Source organism: Eschrichtius robustus, chromosome 8 (assembly GCF_028021215.1).
Source record: "Eschrichtius robustus isolate mEscRob2 chromosome 8, mEscRob2.pri, whole genome shotgun sequence".
NCBI classification, from domain to species: domain Eukaryota; kingdom Metazoa; phylum Chordata; class Mammalia; order Artiodactyla; family Eschrichtiidae; genus Eschrichtius; species Eschrichtius robustus.
Genome location: NC_090831.1, coordinates 9,470,559 through 9,490,416, shown reverse-complemented (window position 1 = coordinate 9,490,416; position 19,858 = coordinate 9,470,559). Strand labels below are relative to the sequence as shown.

The following is a 19,858-nucleotide window of genomic DNA, read 5'->3' as shown; positions in this document are numbered from 1 at the left end:
CATGAGGCGTCCTGGTGGTGATGCACGTGTCCTGCATGTGGACCTTTATTCCCATCAGTGTCCTGGTGTGACATGTACCAGCATTCTACAAGATGTCACCTTTGGGGAAACCGGTAGGGGCACAAGGTACCACTGTAGTGTCTTACAACTGCAGAGAACCTGTTAAAGTATGTCAGATAGAAGCCGGAGATCCTGGTGAACAGGACGAGCTCCTTCCTCAGTGGGAGCTCCCAGAGGTGCCCCCCCCCCCCCCCAAACTGGCTCAGCACCCACACGCTTGTCCATACTGGCCCTTTACTTTGGAGTGCCCTCCCTGCTCCCTCATCTTGCCTGGGCTTGGAGTCAGCAGCTTCAGAAAGCCATCTTGGCTGCCCTTCTCTCTGGGTGAAGAACCCCCGCCAGCCTGTGCAAATGACAAGGACCCATGTCCTGTGAGCTGGTGCCCTATGGTTCCCCCTCTACCCCGATGCCAGTGTGACTCACTTTCTGAGGGACTGCTTTGGAGGGAGCGGGGAACAGCTGGGATGGGGGCCCACAGGGGCGAGATGGCCCTTCTCCTCTGCTCAGCTCCACTCACACCAGCCTCTCTCCACTCTATACTGCTGGAGGCACATGACACTGCCCTGTCCCCAGCAAAGTCTCCTGTGAGGGACTGGAAGAAAGCCTATTTCTTTTTTTTTTTTTTTTGGCCATGCTGCGTGGCTTGTGGGATCTTAGTTACCCAACGAGGGATTGATCCCTGGCCCCCAGCTGTGGAAGCGTGGAGTCCTAACCACTAGATGGCCAGGGAATCCGGAGAATGCCTATTTCTTTCCAGCATCTGGGGGCGCTGCTGCTGGTGTGATGAAGGGGCCCGGGCTACAAAGGCAGACGGTTCCCACAGTGGCAGCATGACACCACAGCACTCTGGTCTGGGTGTAAGGATAGCAAGGGGTCTCTTCCGGCCCCAGTGTCAGTCAAGTGCACGCCCGTCTTCTACTCAGAGCCAGTGCCTCCTGAGTGACTGGCCTCATGCCACGTGGCAATGTAGGCCGTCAGGGTCCCCCACTCACCCAAGAGCATCGGATGGGAGGGGACCTCCCAGGATGACTGTCATCAGTAACCACACCATGATTAGAACCCCAAGCCATGCACTGAAAACCCAACTGGCCTCCCCTGGGAAGGTCCTCGTGCGGCGAGGTTCAGCACTGCAGGACTCAGCCTGTGCTGGGGCTGACTGCCAGCCCTGAGCAACAGGCCAGCTGTGCACGAATGTACACGAGAAGGGTCCTCCGTGGCTGGCAGAGAAGCTGGTGCAGACAGGCAGCTGATTAAAGATTTATTACCCATGAAAGAACGACCTGCCACTCAGAGATGCTGGCCACCAGCCCACTTCCGGCCAAGGTCCCGCACTGAGGTTTGTCCTCGAGCGTGCCACCTCTGGCCCACCCAGTGCTCGTGGCTAGGCCTCCAGGGGAGTCCGGCCCCCTGGGCACAGAGTCCTTGCTACGGGACAGGTTACTTGGCCAGCTCCTCCGCCACTGCTTTGCGCATCTTGTCCTTGAGGTAGGCGCTCTTCTGCCATTCAGACTTGAGTTCCAGCCACTCGTAGTACGGGACCTGGGGAGGCAGGAGACAAGTCAGGGCAGGCGGGGAGCCTTGTCCCGCCTGCTGCCCTGCACACCACACCCCCGGCCTCCAAATCCCGAAGGAAGACGCCCACGGAGCTGCTGCAGCATGGGTGGGGAAGAGACCCTGACTTGGTCAGTGCTCAGAGCTGCAGGGGCCCACGACTACACGGGACCAAGAACAGCCTCTAGATTTTAAAAGTTGTACCAAAAGCAAAACAGAAAACTCAACAGGAGAGTCACTCATGCGACTCTCTGAGCCCTTACAGGACAGCCTGCTCCCGTGGCAGAAGTCTCTGCAGTGAAAAGCTGGAGCCAGGCCCCAGCGCCGGAGCACAGCAGAGCCCTGGATGAGGCACACGTCGGCACTCAGACCTGGGCACCTGGCTGGTCTTACCCCCGCTGAGAGGCCCTGGCTGTGGAGGTGGGAACAGTGCCTACAGCATCAGATACTTAAAAGCTGTGTGACGCTGGGAAAGATCCAACACCCTTTCAAGCTTCCCTCTTCTCACATGTGAAGGGGGAATCCCAACACGGCTGACCTCCAGAGCTGGGGTCCGCGTGAGCACTGGCTCCTCCTATCACCCGACTCCGACTGGGCCGGGGGCTTCTCCCTGTGCAGTCACCGCCCACCCAACAGATACTCACATCGACCAGCAGGAAGCCGGCGGCCAGCAGGTGGCGCCGGGCCATCACGAAGCGCCCCAGTAAGTCTTTGCTTCGGCTGTTGAAGTTGGGGAACTCCCAGCGCAGGAAGGCCAGCCTGCAGGGAGAGGGGCGCTGTGGGTGCTGACAGCTCTCCCAGGCCCCTGGAGGGAAGAGGGAATGCTGAGGAGCCAAGTGCATGTGGCCCCCAAGGGTTGTGTGGTTGCTCACCTCTTGGCCCCCGTGGGTAGTGGCTGGCTGCCAGAGGGCAGGGCGAGATGAGGGGCCACAAAGGCCCTCAGGGGCAGGAGCTGGCTGTCGGTGTCCAACAGCACCTCAGCATCTAGGGAGAGCACGGAATGAACAAAACGTGTTGGGGACTGTCCCTTGGCGTCCAACTGGGCTGACAGCCCCGCCCCTACGATGGAGGAACAGAGACCCTGGAGAGCAGAGGGGGCAGGTTCAGAACAGTCCCCAGGTGGGACTGCTGGGAGGGGAAGGGGAAAGGGGAGGGGGAGGGGGGAGGGGGGAGGGGAAGGGCCCTCACCCAGAACCCAGCCATACTGCGTGGCCACCATGAAGCTGCCCTTGTCGGCACTCCCCAGCAGCCCCTTCAGCGTCTCCTGCAGCTCCTTCTGCAAGGGGGTCACCTTCCTGTCAGGGGCCGAGGGCCTGGGGACCAAGGCTGAGGCTGGCAAAAGGGGGCCCGTGTACTCGGGGTGCTCCAGCTGGGCAGTGGCATTGATGTGCAGCAGCTTCTGGAAGATGCTTTGATCCTTTGGGGACCCGCCACCTAACAGGAAAGGATCGAAGAGGGGAGGGGCTGGCGGAGGGCCAGGAGGAAGAGGATGGAGGGACACGGGGGCCAGGTGGGAGATCCAGAGGCACCCCCTCACCCAAGTCTCACCCTGGACTCTGGGTCAGGAGCAGCGGGAAGAGGGTTTGCCGGTCACCCACTAGGAGCGGACAGAGGAGCAGATGCTGGGTGAGCCCGGGCCCGCCCGGTCTCCCCGATGGTGAGCGGAGCCCCAAGGCTCCCAGGCTCCCTCCTGGCTCAAGGCTGGGGCGGTACTTGGGATGGGGCGGGGGGCGGGCAGGGAGAGGGATGCACAGTGGGCTTGCCACCACTCAGGAGAGGGAGGAATACCCCCCACCGCTCACCTAGAAACTGGGTGTGAAACTCAGGGTGGAGCACAGCTTGCAGCTCGGCCTCCAGCGCCTGCTGCAGCACACACAGGGCCCACACCACGTCCACCTGCACGGCTGGCTCCAGGCCCGCCAGCTCTGACCCCAGCTTCTGATGCACCTGGGCAAGGACGGGGTGGGGTGGGGAAAGCAGGTTTGCTCAGTGGCCGCAGGCATCCCTGGGCAGGCAGCAGCTGGAGCTGCCTTATGACCTGGCCACGCTGAGGCCCAAGGGGGTGATGGGGAGCAACGTTGGCCAAGGTGCTCTTGGTCAGGCTTGGGGCACCCCTGCTGGAAGGTACCAGAAACCCTCCTCATCCCTTAGGCCCAATCTGGACAGCAGCTGGGTTCCCCCCGCTGCCCCTCCCACTGGCAGGGACCTATGGCACAAAACCACGTCTCCTGCACAGGGGACGTATTTCTGGCCCTGACAGGAGTTAGAGATTATGAAAGAGGAAGCAGCTGGCCGGCTGGGGCAGTGCCCACCGCAGGGCCCTAGGGTCATACCCAGTCCACTCACAGGACGCTCTCACCCCTGCAAGTGGATTGAGGTTTCTGAGCCCCAACAGGGCGTTCAGGGAGCACTAGGAAGCAAGAGCAAGGGTCCCCCAGCCCTACTGCACAGCGAGCCGTCGGATGCACTCCTGACCCTTGGCTGCCATGCTGGATTTTGCGTGTTTCGTCCCCAGACAATCCCTGGGACGCCTGGCTCTAGCCACTCCCTCCACGCCCCCATGCCGGGCCTTCTTCCTTACTGCCTACCTGGGGCCCCTCAGCACAAATCCGGTCTCTTCCCTCCCTCCCACTCAGTCCCGAGCTGCTCCGAGGAGGGCTGAGCATCCGAGGCAGGGGGAGTGTAGGCGCTGGGGGCGTGAAGACTGTACCAGGCTGAAGAACGGATCCTCCCGTTCTGGGTGGAAGTTCACACGGGCGAAAGCCAGGAGCATGTTGTACAGGTGTGGCAGAGTGACGCTCTGGGCTCTGTCCAGGACGTGCTGGGCCGGTCAGGTAGGACAGAAAGGCTGGATGAGAGGGGCCCGGTGGCCAGTGCCCCGTGCCCCGTGCAGACCTGGCCCTCCCCCAGAGCCCACGAGCTCCCAGCCCCAAGGGGTAATTTACACAGGGCAGTGGTCAGAGGGCCAGACCCTATCCTCCCAGAGGCAATCACACACACAAAAGGCCGCTGACGACAGCTTTAGAAATACTCCTCAGCTCACAAACACAGTTTCAACCTGTTGCACATAAACCGAAGTGCAAACATCCTCTTTCTTCACAACTCCATTCTGGGGCAGCTGGAAGTTTAGGGAGAGTTCTGAGTGGATTTTCAGCCTCGCTGTCTACACTGCTCCCCACACAGCTACCCAAAGACAGACAAAAACTCCTACAAAGTTTGGTGAAAGAATGGAAAAAACCGTTTTCAACTACATTTTCTTTCACTACTAAATCGTATCATTTCTCTCCAAATAAGCCAGAATGAGGACTCCATGTTTGCCACCAGGAAGTGTTTCCAGGCCGGAGGGGCCTCCCTGATGAAACGACCAGGGAGCCGGCTAAAGCAGGGGGTCAGGCACAGAAGGCCCTCAAAGCCAGGCCTCAGGTCTGCACCCCAGCTCACCTGGGCAAAGGCCTCAAACAGGGGCAGATTGAGCCACTTAAGGAAGGCAAAGGACTTGGTGCAGCGGGCCACCTCGCTGGACGTCAGGCTAGGAGTGTGGGGCAACAGGTCTGCAGCCAAGCGCTGGAACACCTGCGTCTGGTGGAAGCCGAGTTTGCCTTGGGGACAGAGCCCGAGATTTAACTGGTGAGGATCGGCAAGCCACCCGCAGGCCCACCCCGCCACCCACCCTGGTCTCAAGGAGTTAAGAGCTTGGTGTCTGTAACCAAATTTATCCCTGAGGCCCAGCAGAGAGGATCAGGGCCCGTGAGTCACAGTGTTTCTGTGGCAGCCTTTTAGGCCAGTGCCCGCCACGGGTGAGGCAGGCACTGAACTTGACACAGCTGCGGCCAGAACTCAGCCCCCGCGCCCCTCTGCTCTCCGTGCACAGGGCTCACCATAGGCGTAGGCCAGGTCCAGGAGGATGCCTTTCGTCAGGGGGAAGGGCTTCTGGACCAGGTGGTAAGAGATGGCCCGCAGCAAGGGCACCGACCGCCGCTTCTGAGCTGCCAATGTCACCAGCACCTTCCGCAGCTCCTCAGGGCCAAACTGCTCCACCAGCTCCAGGCACTGTCAACCACAGCCGGCAGGGGTCAGCTCGATGGCCCGAGGGCCAGGGGTCCCATGCGGTGCAGGCCCTGTGAGACAGTAACTGGGCCTGAGCTTACTAAACACAGGCCCCATCTGTGCAGGGCCTGCCCCCACTCCCACCCCAGGGAGCCCCCAGACCGGGGCGCCATGTCCGCAGCCAAACTTATCCCCAGGTCCCAGGGCAGGGGACCCGGGGCCCATGAGCTGCAGAGCTTGCTGTGGCAGTCATCTGGGCCAGCCCCCGCTACCACGGGAACAGGGGCTGAATTTGACTTGACTGCAGGGCTGGGGGACAGGCGAGGTATCTCTAGGAAGCACTAGCCGGAGGCTGAGCCACTGGGGTGGCCCAGGACACACTTCAGGAGCTGCCGGCCATGCCACCTCCAGGTTACATGCAAGACGCATTTTGGAGGAAGACAAAGGAGTGGGGTTCAGGCTCTGCACCCCCTGGAGCCTCAGAGGAGCCAGTGGGTGCGGAGAGCTGCCTGCAGCTGCCTGAAGCGCCAGTTCCTCCAGTGCCATGCCCCAGACTCCGGACAGAAGCTGCCAGGGCTCTCGGTCCCAGCACCTTGTCCTCCAGGCGGGTCATCAGAGGCTCGGAGAGGAGCCCCGTCTTCATCATCATGGCCACCACCATGCGGCTGTCATCGATTTCCGCCCAGCGCCGCTCCAGGTGCACAAGCAGCTCAGCCAGCAGCTCCCGGGAGCCCTGCTCCTGCATGTAGGTGGCGCTGGACTCGGCCAGGAAGGCCAGGTGCTTGTACTTCAGCCTGCGCATGCGCCAGCGGACCTCCTGCTCCACCGACCGCAGCTCCTTGGAGGCGGCGGGAAGTCCCAGCGCATAGAGGCTCCGCAGCAGCTTCACGAGGGTCCCATGCCAGACTGCAGCTATCTGGGCGGGGGGACACAGGCAAAGTCACACCTGGGACCCTGCTGACCCTGTGCTGTGTCAGAGTGGGCCAAGGCTCTGAGCTGGTGGCTGCCTCCCTAGAGGCAGCTCCCCCCACCTGTCATTTTAACGGGCGCACCAGGCTGCTCCTCACAGCCTGTCTGGGCCAGCGGGACCACCACAGCGCCCCCTGCAGGGCGTGTCTCCAAGCCTCAGAGGAATACGGGGGCCACTCACGGAGCCCTCTGGTCCCGCCCCCAGGGAAGGCAGTGTGCGGTAGCTAGCTGAGCAGGGCTCTGTTGTCTGCTGCGCTAATAAGGCTCTTAACTCCGCCACTCTGCAAGTCTCCTGAGACCTCATCTGCGACACGGGGCTGCACTGCTGAGAGGGGGAGCTGAAATCACACACACGACGTGAGGGGCAAACAGAAAAGCTGTTGTGTGAAAGGCCGGGCAGAAGGAGAAAAGTATGCCCTCATACTTGGGACCTCCCTGGTGGTCCAGTGGTTAGGGCTCTGTGCTTCCACTGCAGGGGACACGGGTGCAATCCCTGGTTTGGGGAACTAAGATCCCACAAGCTGCGTGGCGCGGCAAAACAAAAAAAAAAGTATGAATTTGATCTCAGTATCACATGAGCCCCCAGTGGCTCCTGCTTTTTCTACAGATTTCCCAGAAGTAGGAGGGCTCTTTAAAAGAAATCTTGTTCACCACTCACGTTTCTAAATACTTTGTTCCTGGTTCATTACCAGCTTGTAATTTTGGTACAATGTAATTTGTTACAATATAATTTTGTGATTGTAATTTTGTAATTACAATTTTGTAATTTTGTTCCAAATGTCCAGTCTTGTCTCTAAAGCTTATCTCAATCTGTGTGTAAAATGTTCAGTGAATAACTAGAATTACAGTCTTAGAAAAAGAAGGGATCGACTTAATTTTTGCGTTATATTCTCAGTAAGAAGTAAATCTGTACTGTGACCCACACACACACACACTTAACTAAGACAAAAAGTTCCACGAAACACTTCCCTTACTACATGTGAATTGTTTTCTACATTACTCTATTTCATTAAATACACTTGGCCACTCCTACCACACTTTCATAACCTACAGTTTGAAAAAATTCATTTAATGTGACCCCTTCCTTGAGCTGTGAGTCTCCTCCTCCTCATCCCTGACAAGTGGACACAGGGTCTCGCCCTTCTGGAGCAGCCAGGGTGAGGGTCTGTACCTCTCTGCTGCGCCCCAGGCCCTCTGGCTCCAGCAGACCCCACGGAGCCACGGGAAGGGTCTGCATGAAGGGAGTCCTTCCTCACACGGAACACAAACCGGGTAGAGTCCTGCCCCCAACCCCTGCCACACACAGGTCCCTTCTCTCCACGCTCCAGCTTTAAGCACCTGATCAGATAACGCCCATGGCCAGCTCAAGTTTCTGAGATCCTCCGCTAATCACCCCTCATCTCCTCTAGCTTCAAGAGTGTATCCCCCATCAGCCAGACACTGAGTGGGGGCTATGCAAGCCAAGACTGCAGGGCGAGGGGGGAAGCAAGCCCCCGATGCACTGAGAAGAATCGTGCTCGATCCTTGTGCTTCTATTTACTGTGTCTGCGTTGCTTGTCTGTAAGATGAGGACAGAAATATTCACCTAACAGACCTGCTGTGAGGATTAACAAAAGAGAAAGCAGACCTAATTGGGAAGGAAATCCAAAAAAGAGGAGTTATATGTATTCGAACAGCTGATTCACTTTGCTGTACAGCAGAAACTACGGTGTAAAGTAACTATATTCTAATAAAAATTAACTTAAAAAAAAGAGAAGAAACACATTAAAGTACTTTGGAATCTATAAAATGAAAAAATACCACGGGACGTGGAGGGCCTGAACACACAGCAGAGCTCCTGTCTACACCCGGAAAGTGACTGGATGCTTTGGACTCCGGGGCCTCTGCTGTTTTCTGCTTGTTGAACCTGCAGGAAGGGCTCTCGAACCCACCTGGCTGTTGACAAGATGGAGAAGTTGCTGAAAGCGGGCATCCTGTAGAAGCAAGGCTTTGTCTTTCGGCTTCTCAGACAGCAGGCGAGAGAGCTGGATGAGCGTGAGGGCGGCGTGGTTCTGGTGCAGACAGTGACCGCCACCCAGAAGCTCCAGGAGCTCCTCTGGCCTGGTGGCCTTCTCGATGAGCTGGTCCACCTCCTGGCGCTCAGGGTAGGGAGTAAACACCTGTTCCTTCTCCACAAGCTCTGACAAAGGACCTGGGAGGCGGGAGCTGGATGAGGTAGCCGAGGAAGTCAGAAGCTTCTGGGCTCCCCGGGCGAGTCTGAGCTGGCCAACCGGGGACACGGCAGGGGCCAGACGGGTGGCCTCCCTCAGGAGGCACGTGCATCGCTTCACCAGCCGAGCAGCCATGGCGGCCTGGGGGGCGGGGAGAGAAGCCTCCTAGCAAGTGACTCCAGAGCCCTGAAGAGAAAAAGGACAGAGAAGGGAGTGGTGCAGAGGCAGTTCCCGACTTCCAAACACAACAGAAGAACCAGACAAATGAAAGGGAGTCACAAGGACTTCCCTGGTGGTGCAGTGGTTAAGAATCCGCCTGCCAATGCAGGGGACATGGTTCGATTCCTGGTCCGAAAAGATCCCACATGCCACGGAGCAACTAAGCCCACGCGCCGCAACTACTGAGCCCGCGTGCTACAACTACTGAAGCCCGTGCGCCTAGAGCCTGTGTTCCGCAACGAGAAGCCACCGCAATGAGAAGCTCACGCACCGCAACAAAGAGTAGCCCCTGCTCGCCGCAACTAGAGAAACCCGTGCGCAGCAACAAAGACCCAACGCAGCCAAGAATAAAAAAATTAAATAAATAAATTTATTAAAAAAAAAAAAAAAAAGAGAGTCACAGCCACGCTCCCCATAAGCCAGCCCAAACCTCTCCTTCCTGACCGACCATGCACATGCAGCGGCGTTTTCCGAAGCAAAAATCTCAGAGGGCTTCTGTTTCAGTACATAATACAACCAAATATCAAGACTTAGGAGCAGCACAGCTTGGGCTGGAGGGTTTCCAGTCCTGGCTGTAGAATCACCTAGGGAATGGTTCAACACCTCAGAATCCCAGGCCCGACCCAAGACCTCTTGAGTGGGAGTCTCTGCACACAGGGCTTGAACAGCGTTCCCCCCAACCTTTTTTTTTTTTAATTTATTTATTTATTAATTTATTATTATTATTTTTTTGGCTGTGTTGGGTCTTCGTTTCTGTGTGAAGGCTTTTTCTAGTTGCGGCAAGCGGGGGCCACTCTTCATCGTGGTGCGCGGGCCCCTCACTATCGCGGCCTCTCTTGTTGCGGAGCACAGGCTCCAGAAGCGCAGGCTCAGTAGTTGTGGCGCATGGGCTTAGTTGCTCCGCGGCACGTGGTATCTTCCCAGACCAGGGCTCGAACCCGTGTCCCCTGCATTGGCAGGCAGATTCTCAACCACTGCGCCACCGGGGAGGCCCCCCACCTTTTTTTTAATTTTTAAAAGTACGCAGGATTAAAAATTATTGACTTATGGAGACAATGAGACAATATTTTAAATAAGACTACTCATGGAAAACCCTGGACATATAATCCATATATATAGCCCACAGCTTCTGTGGATATTATTTTAATACTTATAGACGTGTGAGTGAGCCTCCCCAAACCAACCTACGCTATTACTCACCGACCTACTAAACACACACACACACACACACACACACACACACATGCTTTCTAAGAGCAAACCTCCTGAACCAATCATTAAAAAGCACTTCACAACATGGCCCAGAACTATCTTCCCAGTTTTACCTCTTTTTCCTCCCTGGAACACACCCTCATTCTAAACAGGCCTTGCACTTTCATTACACCTTGGCAGGGCAGGGCAGGGCAAGGCCTGCTGCCTCGTTTTTTTTAACCCCCTTTCATAGGGCTCAGAAAATCACCCCCCGTCTTCCCGCACCCAGACAAAAAACGTTACCTCCTCCAAGAATGTTACATATCCCGATGCAGCTGCTTTTAACAACTCTGTCCTGCTCACCAGCGTGAATAAATGACCTGGGTAAGGCACACCGCCGGGGCACGATAAAAGGCGTTATAACCTGGGCCTCCCTCCTGCCAAAGCAGAGAACGTGTTTGACCTTCGATTTCCCATAACTTGGTCTGGGACATTTTATTTTTACGTGAGCTCACTGTTGCAGCTGTAGAACGCTTAGAGTAACTGTACATAAAGCAAGAGACTCAGAGAGGAGGAACACCGGCCCAAGCGTAACATCCACCATCCACAGAGCCCCAACGGCGAGGAAGCACTGAAAACGTTCCCGACTAAAGACCGTCCTACGAGCTAGCGAGGAAAACAAGTTCAGAAGCCCAACTGGGATTTGTGGAAACACCAACCCAGAATTTCGGCCCTCAGACGCAGAAAGAGAACGACTTGCACGAAGGCCAGCCAGCGACAGCGCGGAGAACCAGTGCGGGGCTCGCAGGCCGCCACGCGGGACCTCGGAAAAGGGGCGCGTGCGCACGAGCAGGCGCGGCTCTGAACCGGGCCCGCCCCCACCCCCGTGCCCCCCTTCCCCACCCCTACCCCCTGCGTCCCAGTGCGCCCTCCCGGTCTCCTCTCCCGGCCACGCCCCCATGCCTTCAGGACCTAAGCTCCTCAGGACCCTCTATCCCCGGCCCGGAGACCTACGCCGCCGCCGCCGCCGCCGCCGCCGCCGCAAGCGCCCCGCCTGACCTCCATACGCCCCAGCACAGCCCTCGGCCCACGCTGCGCGGCGCGCGCTTTTACGTCACTCAGCGCGCCGCCGGAAGCGAGGCTCGCCTCCCGCCGCCCAGCCGGAAATCAGTCCCGGTGCCTTTTTCCGACTGGGGCGGTGTTCGCTCAGGGCGCGGACTAGATGAAGTGAGAGGCAGGTGTTGAGCAACTGCGGAAAAATGGGAGGGGCGGTGGGGAAGAAGAAAGTGTCCAGAAACGGAGGCTGGGAGGCCTGGGGGCCCTCTGGTCAGTACCCAGCCCTCATTCGGAGTATAGGAGGCGACGCTTTGTCGTCAGTGCGTACTTCCCTCCACCTCCCAGCCCCGCGCCTTACCCGCGGGCTTCTCACAGCCTCTAGAGAAGCCCCGGCTGTAGACTGCCCAGGGCTGGGCTGTGACACGCTGGGAAGGCCTCTCAGCACAGGTGTGCGGAAATGTAGGCACAAATTGCCTAGATCTTGCAGTTTTTCCAAAAAAGAATCTAGGATTCTGGAATTCTATGTGCAGTCTCTTGACTTTTAAATATTGACGTTTACTTGTAAAAGAAACTGCGGGGTAAGCCAAGCAAGATGTACCTGAGTTGTGTATGTGGACTTGATTTATCATTCTTCCTGCACGACTTTGTATTTCCATGGAATTAAGAATTGCTTTGTTTTTTGGCTTAAGATTCCAGGGACCTGCCTGGCGGTTTATTTATTTTTATTTTAGTTTTTAAAAATAAATTTATCTTTGGCTGTGTTGCTGCACGCGGGCTTTCTCTAGTTGTGGAGAGCGGGGGCTACTCTTCGTTGCGGTGCGCGGGCTTCTCATTGCGGTGGCTTCTCTTGTTGCGGAGCACGGGCTCTAGGTGCATGGGCTCAGTAGTTGTGGCTCGTGGGCTCAGTAGTTGTGGCTCATGGTCTCTAGAGCGCAGGCTCAGTAGTTGTGGCGCGCGGGCTTAGTTGCTCCGCGGCATGTGGGATCTTCCTGGACCAGGGCTCGAACCCGTGTCCCCTGCATTAGCAGGAGGATTCTCAACCCCTGCGCCACCAGGGAAGCCCTCCTTGGCGGTGTAGTGGTTAAGACTCTGTGCTTCCAACGCAGGGGGCGTCAGTTCGATCCCTGGTCGGGGAACTAAGATCCCACGTGCCGCGTGGCTTGGCCAAAAAATTGAAAAAAAAATTCCATGTATTTGTCACAATTTCTGCCTCAGTCCTTCACCAGTTGTATAAATCTCTCAAGATGTTCAGACACTTCAGCTAGGTCACCAGTTTAATCTTACTGAAGAAGTCTCTTCCTGAGCCTTCTGACCTCCTATGTGATTATCACCGCTATGCTCTCAGCGCGAGTGTCATCCTGGGATCTACCTTTACCATGTCCTCAGTATTCCTTTCGCTTTTCTTGATGCTAGCTCTCTCTCTCTCTTTTTTTTTTTTTTTAATATATCCCACTGTTTTATATATATATATATATATATATATATTTATTTATTTATTTATTTATGGCTGTATTGGGTCTTCGTTTCTGTGCGAGGGCTTTCTCTAGTTGTGGCGAGCGGGGGCCACTCCTCATCGCGGTGCGCGGGCCACTCACCGTCGCGGCCCCTCTTGCTGCGGAGCACAGGCTCCAGACGCGCAGGCTCAGCAGTTGTGGCTCACGGGCCCAGCTGCTCCGCGGCATGTGGGATCCTCCCAGACCAGGGCTCGAACCCGTGTCTCCTGCATTAGCAGGCAGATTCTCAACCACTGCGCCACCAGGGAAGCCCGATGCTAGCTCTCTTATTTTCTGTCCTTTATCTTATTTCTTGGGTTATGCCCTTGTTTGGGTGGAGCACATCCTTCAGTACCTCTGTGAGAAATGATGCAAAGGAGGTCAGTAAAGGCCTTGCAGGTCTGAAATGTCTTTATTATATCCTCCTGCTTGATTGGTAGTGTGGCTGGGTGTTTTAGAAATCATTTCCTGATTTTGAAGCCTTGCTTACTCTGTGAGACTCCAGCTTTCAAGCTTCTTGAGTTTATGTGGGAGTCCAAAAATTGTACGTGAGGTGTTTTTTCGCCCGCCCTCCTTCCCTTCCTTCTTCCTTTTCTTTCCTTCCTGTTTCCTTCTCCTCTCCTCCATTCTTTTCCTTTTTTTTTTTTAAATTTCTAAAGTATGGAATCTAAATCTAAATCAATGAACAAAGGATGTTGCAGCCATCAAGCCACTACAGCTGCACCTTGATGGTGAGCCCTGAGGGGACTCAGGATGGGAAAGAACAGGATACTGGCCCCAGATAAGGAATGATTTCAATGAGCCCAGACTAGCATCTTCTCATACATAAAAAGCGCGAAATTAATTAACTTGAGATGCCCGGTTTTCTTTAATTAACAGTAATCTTTTGTTGTTCTGACCACCTGGTTTTTGTTACAAAACTATATATCCTGGTTCCTCTTCAATACCTCTTCGGAGCAGTCCCTCAGAGCTGCCTCCCGGATTTGAAATCCTCAGAAAGTCCACCAAATCAAACAATTCTCAACTTTTAGGTTGTGCATTTTTTTCAGTTGACAGGAGCCAGTCCAATGAGACCACATGTTACATGATTTCATTTATATGCAGTGTCCTGAAGAGGCAAATCTGTAGACTTGAAAGTAGATGAATTGTTTTCAGGGGCTGGGGAGATGGGGGGTGGTGGTGTAATGGGGAGTGACTAAGGGGTATGGGGTTTCTTTTTGGGGTGGCAAAAATGTTCTGGAATTAGATAGTTGCACGATTAACTGAACGCATGATGAGCCACTGAGTACACATTAAAGAGCGAATTTTATGTTAGGTGAATTATACCTCAATAAAACTGTGATATTAAAAAGAAAAAGAACGGTGGGCTAAAAAAAAGAACGGTGGGCTAAAAAGAAGGAACTCTAGCACGTGAGTAGAGCATATTGGCAGTGAACCTCGCCATCAGGCCATTTTGTTGGGTAGCTACTGCTGTCATCTTCTTAGGTCTTTCCTCTTGGGCTGGTGAGACTTTGTAGAGGCATTTCCAGAGCTGCCAACATTTGGGGAGCCTGGCTGAGGAGGACAACTGGGTGGGGCGGAGTGGGTGGTCTCAGGTTTGAGCGTGTGTATGTTTCCTTCATTGTTACTGTTGCTACGGAACAAATGAAGCAGTTTGCTTTATTATGCTCCTGGATGTTTTGAGGATGGCTTGTCTCTGCTGTACAATGACTGGGGCCTCCACTGGCACCACTCAAAGCTAGAGACAGTCTACCAAGAGCCTGCGTGTGCCAGCCTCTCTTGCTTAGCTCAGAGGTTCAACCGTGGGTGCTCCAGCAAACAAGGGAGACCCCGTTGCCTTTCATGACCAGCCTCAGGAAGCACACAGGGTCTGCGTTCTCCATGGTGGAAATGGCCACGGCCCCATCTAAACTCAAGAGGGGGTCTCTGACCTCAATTTCAAGGGGAGGAGTGCCCAAGGATTTGAGGCTGCATTTGGAACTGCCACAGTCACTCAGATTTTAGCAAGGTAAGCCCGCTCTCCCAGAGGGTTGAGGCAATTCATTCCAGATGCCCTCCACTACCCTCTCTGGAGAGAAACTTCTGGCCTTTTTTTGGTGGGGAGAGGTGTTGGAGAAAGGTGGTTACTCAGTTCTGTGGGTTTATTTATTTGGCTGCATCGGGTCTTAGTTGCAGCACATGGTGGGATCTTTGTTGTCGCGCGAGGGATCTTTTTTTTTAGTTGCGGCATGCAGGATCCTTTAGTTGCGGCATGCGGGATCTAGTTCCCTGACCAGGGATCGAACCTGGGCCCTCTGCATTGGGTGCGCGGAGTCTTAACCACTGTGCCACCAGGGATGTCCCCTTATTTCCTTCCTGATTCTACTTGCTAGCACCCTCCACCTTCCTCCTGACCCCAGAACTGCCTTACTGGTGACTTTGAGGGATGGAATGGCCTGGGGCGGGGATCTGACCTAAATGCCCTCCTCGGACAGCAAGGTCCTCGATGAGGAACAAGCCATGGGTCCACCTGGCAGGACATCAGGGCTGTAGGAGATGAGTTTGTCTCCTTCCCAGAGGGAGGGTGGAAAGGGGAGCCGGGATACCTCAGAGCCTTTCTCATCCAACACACTTGCTGACAGATGGAGAAACTGAGGTGCAGAGAGGTGTGGGGACTCGCCAACACCTGTTCCCATTCCAGTTGGAATCAGGGCCAGATGAGCTGGCAGATGACCGTGAGGAGGTTAGGGTACCAATTTGGTCCTACTACCTGCCCACCCTGTAACCTGGGCCGGGTACTGAACCTGCCTGGCTCAGTCTCCAGGTCTGTCAGAGTGCTACTTCAGGATGTGCGGTCAGGATGTAGGGATACAGGCCTCTGTCGGGAGCCCTCCGGATAAGGCCCCCACGTGACTACCCTCCCTCCCTTCCCTCTGCCTCCTTCCAGGCTGAGGAGCCTCACACTCTTGCTACTGCCCTCTGCTAACAGCGTCTTCTCTCCTGAAATTGTGCCTCAACTAGATGAGCAGCCATCCTGGTGTGCCCACCATGGTCCTGGTTTTAGCACAGGAAGTCCCCATCAAGGGAGATTCCCCCAGTCCCAGGCCAACCAGGATGGCTGATCACTCTGTCCTCAACCTGCCCACTCTCTTTCCCCAGGTGGACTAAACCACAGCCTGCCAGAAGCCCTGGTGCGCAGAAGAGCCCCGACACAGCACGTCCGAGGCTGCCAGCCAGGGCCTGCCGGCCAGGGTGGCCCTCCACTGGTGTCTGGAAACGTGGCTGCGAGACAGCTCCCTACACTGACAACAACTTTCCCGCTACGGTAAGAGTAGCCCCCGTGCCCAAACTGGACAAGTAGCGCGCTGTGCTGGCACCTGCTTTCCCTCGGAGAGTCTGGAATTTTGGTACACGCTGGGCAGAGGGTGCCTACAAGACCAGCCCCTGATGAAACCCCTGGATGCTGAGTCTCTAACGAGCTTCCTTGGTAGACGCTTCATGCCAGTGGTCCCAGCTTGTTGCCAGGGAATTCAGTGCCTCCAGGGTGACTCTATGGGGAGAGGTCTAGAAGTCCATGACTGGTCTCCTCCAGAGTTCACCCCATGGGCCTTTTTCTCTTTGCAGGTTTTGCTCTGTCTCCTTTGTTAGAATAAATCTTAGCCATGGGTGTGACTCTATGCTGAGTCCTTTTGGAGAATCATAGAACCTGGGGGGTGGCCGTGGGGACCCTGGACAAACCTGGCCAAGGGCTTTCCTCTCTCAGGAGAAGACTTTCCCTCAGGGCCTGGTAGCATTAATGCGTCTCCAGACCCCCGAGTAAGAGGAGGAATCAGACCTGGAGGCTGTCCCAAAGTCAGCCTGGCCCCAGCTCTTGCTGGGCACATGAACATGCCCTTTCTGCCCTTCTCTGTGTACAGGAAACTGAGGCCCAGGGAGGGCAGGACAGCGCAAGGGTACATGGAGAGTGAGCACCCAGGTCTCCTACAGCCACCCAAACCTCCCCATGCTTCTCCATCCTGGCCGGGAGCTCCCTCCCAGCTGGGCTAGGGTGGTGGACCTTCTGCCCTCCCGAATCCTGAACACGGCCGGCTTCCAGGGGCCCACAGCCCATGGAATGACTCTTCCAGCCTTCCCCCTTGCCCTTTCTTCCATCATGTCCATCCTTCTACTTTTCCATCCATCCCCCTTGCCCATCACTCCACCTTGCCCAGCCTTCCACCTTGTCCACCAGCAAGTCTTGCAGAGCCCTCCTGGTGCGGGGTGGAGAGGTACGCAGTATAGTGTATGGAGTGGGGCCTGGTGGTGGCAGCCTGTGGGCCAGGCACTGAGCTGTACTGATGGGGCCCTTCTTACAGCCTCTCCTGCCTTCCACCTGGGCTCCTGCTCTGGGGTCTGTAGGAACTGAGTACCTGTGCTGCAGGGGGCGGCCTCTCTGGGCATTGCAGGGGTGATAGAGCTATGGTGGGGCTAGGGGATCAGCCTAGTAGGGTGCTGGGAGCTCTGGGGTGGGCTGCTGTGAGCAAGCATCGAGAGGCGGTGCAGTGGGGAGAGAACCCCCTTCACAGCCCCTGGGTCTCTCTGGGATGGATGTCCAGCCCCTGAAAGTGACTATTAAAATACAGCGTGTTAATAGAAAATCTGAAATGATTGCCAGTGAAGATGGTTTATTACTCACAGTTCCCAGGAGAAGGAGGCACATCCCTCCATGAAGAGCCACACGGGGAAGCACAGGGTCAGCCAGGAGGTGGGGAGGTGGGGGGCAGGAGTGGGGAGAAACTGTGGGTAGGAGCCTTTACTGTGGTTTCCTTGGAAGGAGCTGGAGAGGCAGGATGAACAGGCTTATTAGGACTGGCTACTGTGAATAATGTCAGTGGGCTCTGGGGTGGAGGGGCTCCCCCTAGTGGTCTGGTCCCTGGCCTTGCACTGGGAGAGTGACCTGGAGTATAAGACCCCCTAGACGAGGTGGTGGGGGTGTGGTCTCCGGATTGGTTATTTTGCACCCCCAAGGAGGGGTGTGGGGGGCAGGAGGCTGAGCAAGGTGAGTCCGGCATATCGTCGAGGTGTCCAGTGTTTGCATGTAGGACAGATGTTAGAGCATGGAGTTTACAGAAGCTGGACACATGGTTAATGCGGAGACTGGGGCATGATGAGCATTCTCTGCAGGGGAGGAGTCCTCAGCATGGCGGGGCGGGGGGGGGGGTGTGTGGGGAGGCTGGTGAGCCTCCCACCCGGTTCCTTCTAAGCTCAAGTCGGGGTGGGCTGGGTGGTTCCAGCTGCCCAGGTCGGGCGCAGGGCCCGCCGGGGATCTTCCCTGGGTCCGGGCCCCGGCAGGAGCGGCAGCCCCGTCGAGGGGCTCAGCTCCATCTCAGACTCACCTCTCTCCCCAGAAGCTCTAACGGCACCTGCCCAGCACAGGCAGGGGTGTGGGAGGGTGTGCCCACTGTCCTCCAGCCTCCAGGCTTCCTGGAGGTACAATAGCACCACACTGTGAGTCCCTTTGCGTGGTAGGTGTGGCTCCCTCAGGACCTGTAGACCCATCTTTCTCACACCCTGGAGTGGCCCTTTACCTGCCCAGCGTCCAGGCCTCCCTCCCGTGCGTCCTCCTGCAGCCCCTCCTCTCCGGTGCTGCACTGTGTTCCCAGCTGTGCATTACCCAACTTGGGACCTTCCGACGTGGCCGCCCACACACCCCTCCCACCAGCCGGCCCCCAACACGCCCCAGTCCTGGAAGGCCAGCCTTCTTTCCCTTTTTACTTTTTACCTCCCCTGGGAGCAGCTACAAGTACAAAATTCCAGACCTCCAGAATTGGAATCTGCATTTTGGCAAGATTCCTGGAGATTTGGGTGCACCTTGAAATCAGGAAGCCCTGCAGCCTCACCCAGCGGTCCTTGACTTCCTGGAGCTGGTGAAAACAGTGTGTGGGCCCCACCTGCCTTTCTGACCCAGCAGGTCTAGGTGGAGCCGTCTGACACCACCAGGTGACGCTGCTGCCGAAGTGGGCCATACTTGGGGAACTGCCCTAAGCTGCACTTCGAGCCACCTGAGGTGGCAGATTGGCCTGGGTGTAGGTGTTTAAAGAACTGAAAGTTGCTCACATGGACTGTACGTGTCGAAAACCGGGCTGCACACTCTGGTGCCATAAAAACTGAATCTGGTCTTTGTCCCTGACACACAGCTTCAAAAACTCTTGCAAATTCCTGAGTGATAAGAATTTCCTTACAGTTTCCTTTTGTTATTTGAAATGAGGCCCTTTCCCATACCCAACTTTATGCTAGTGAGGTGACTCTAGGCGTGGAGGGTGCTACCACGTGATTAGAGGGCTGGGGATTGAGTTAATCACCGATTGCTGATGATTTCCTTGTAATGCTTTTTTTTTTTTTTTAAATTTAAATTAATTATTTATTTGGCGGTGCTGGGTCTTAGCTGCGGCACGTGGGATCATCATCGTTGCGGCGTGCGGGATCTTTAATTGCGGCATGCATGCGGGATCTAGTTCCCTGATCAGGGATCGAACCTGGGCCCCCTGCATTGGGAGCATAGAGTCTTAACCACTGGACCACAAGGGAAGTTCCTCATAATGCTTATTAAAGAACCCACAAGAAAGCCTTTGGACACAGAAACTCAAGGATCTTCTGGGCTGGTGATGGTTAATGTGCTGGGAGGGTGGCATACCCTGAGCCCCCGGGGACAGAGGTTCCTGTATCCCCCTCCCACTCCCTCACCCTGTGTGTTTCTTCATCTGGCTGTTCCTGGTCTGTATCCTCTATAATAGAACTATAACATAAGTATTGTGCTTTCAGAGGTCTGTGGGTCGTTCTACCAAGTTATTGAATCTGTGGGGGTTATGGGAACCTCTGAATTTATATCCTTATGGCAGTGGTCCCCAACCTTTTTGGCACCAGGGACCGGTTTCGTGGAAGACAGTTTTTCCACGGACCACGGTTGGGGGGATGGTTCAGGCAGTAATGCAAGAGATGGGGAGCGACGGGGAGCGACGGGGAGCGATGGGGAGCAGCAGATGAAGCTTCGCTCGCCCGCCCGCCGCTCACCTCCTGCTGTGCCGCCCGGTTCCTAACAGGCTG

General features: G+C 55.8%; 2 protein-coding genes and 2 non-coding genes across 8 annotated transcripts in view; 1 reads left to right on the top strand and 3 right to left on the bottom strand.

Annotated features, from left to right (window-relative positions):
• Positions 1-1,305: 1,305 nt before the first annotated feature.
• On the bottom strand, positions 1,306-11,344 carry TBRG4 (transforming growth factor beta regulator 4). 5 transcript variants are annotated; one of them, XM_068550264.1, is made up of 12 exons: positions 11,262-11,344; positions 10,551-10,684; positions 8,559-9,023; positions 6,251-6,574; positions 5,490-5,661; positions 5,053-5,210; positions 4,322-4,432; positions 3,414-3,558; positions 2,800-3,045; positions 2,484-2,595; positions 2,256-2,370; positions 1,306-1,599 (listed from the first exon to the last, which is right to left on the bottom strand). In XM_068550264.1, exons 3-12 carry the CDS (start codon positions 8,970-8,972, stop codon positions 1,498-1,500), a joined length of 1,899 nt encoding a protein of 632 aa, XP_068406365.1. In that variant the 5' UTR covers positions 8,973-9,023; positions 10,551-10,684; positions 11,262-11,344; the 3' UTR covers positions 1,306-1,497. The 5 variants fall into 5 exon arrangements, with proteins under 5 accessions (XP_068406365.1, XP_068406367.1, XP_068406366.1 ...); XM_068550266.1 differs by having other exon boundaries at positions 11,220-11,277; XM_068550265.1 differs by lacking the exon at positions 11,262-11,344 and adding an exon at positions 10,967-11,088.
• Positions 5,306-5,440, bottom strand: LOC137768932 (small nucleolar RNA SNORA5). The gene has a single exon (XR_011074855.1). It is a non-coding gene; the product is annotated as a small nucleolar RNA SNORA5 (small nucleolar RNA).
• LOC137768934 (small nucleolar RNA SNORA5) lies at positions 5,828-5,964 on the bottom strand. The gene has a single exon (XR_011074856.1). It is a non-coding gene; the product is annotated as a small nucleolar RNA SNORA5 (small nucleolar RNA).
• Positions 11,345-11,369: 25 nt separating the features above from the next.
• RAMP3 (receptor activity modifying protein 3) overlaps positions 11,370-19,858 on the top strand; it is a 61,118-nt gene continuing 52,629 nt past the window's right edge. The window contains exons 1-2 of the mRNA XM_068550269.1: positions 11,370-11,481; positions 15,935-16,100. The gene's annotated coding sequence lies outside the window, so the exon portion shown is untranslated. The remainder of the gene's footprint in view (positions 11,482-15,934; positions 16,101-19,858) is intronic.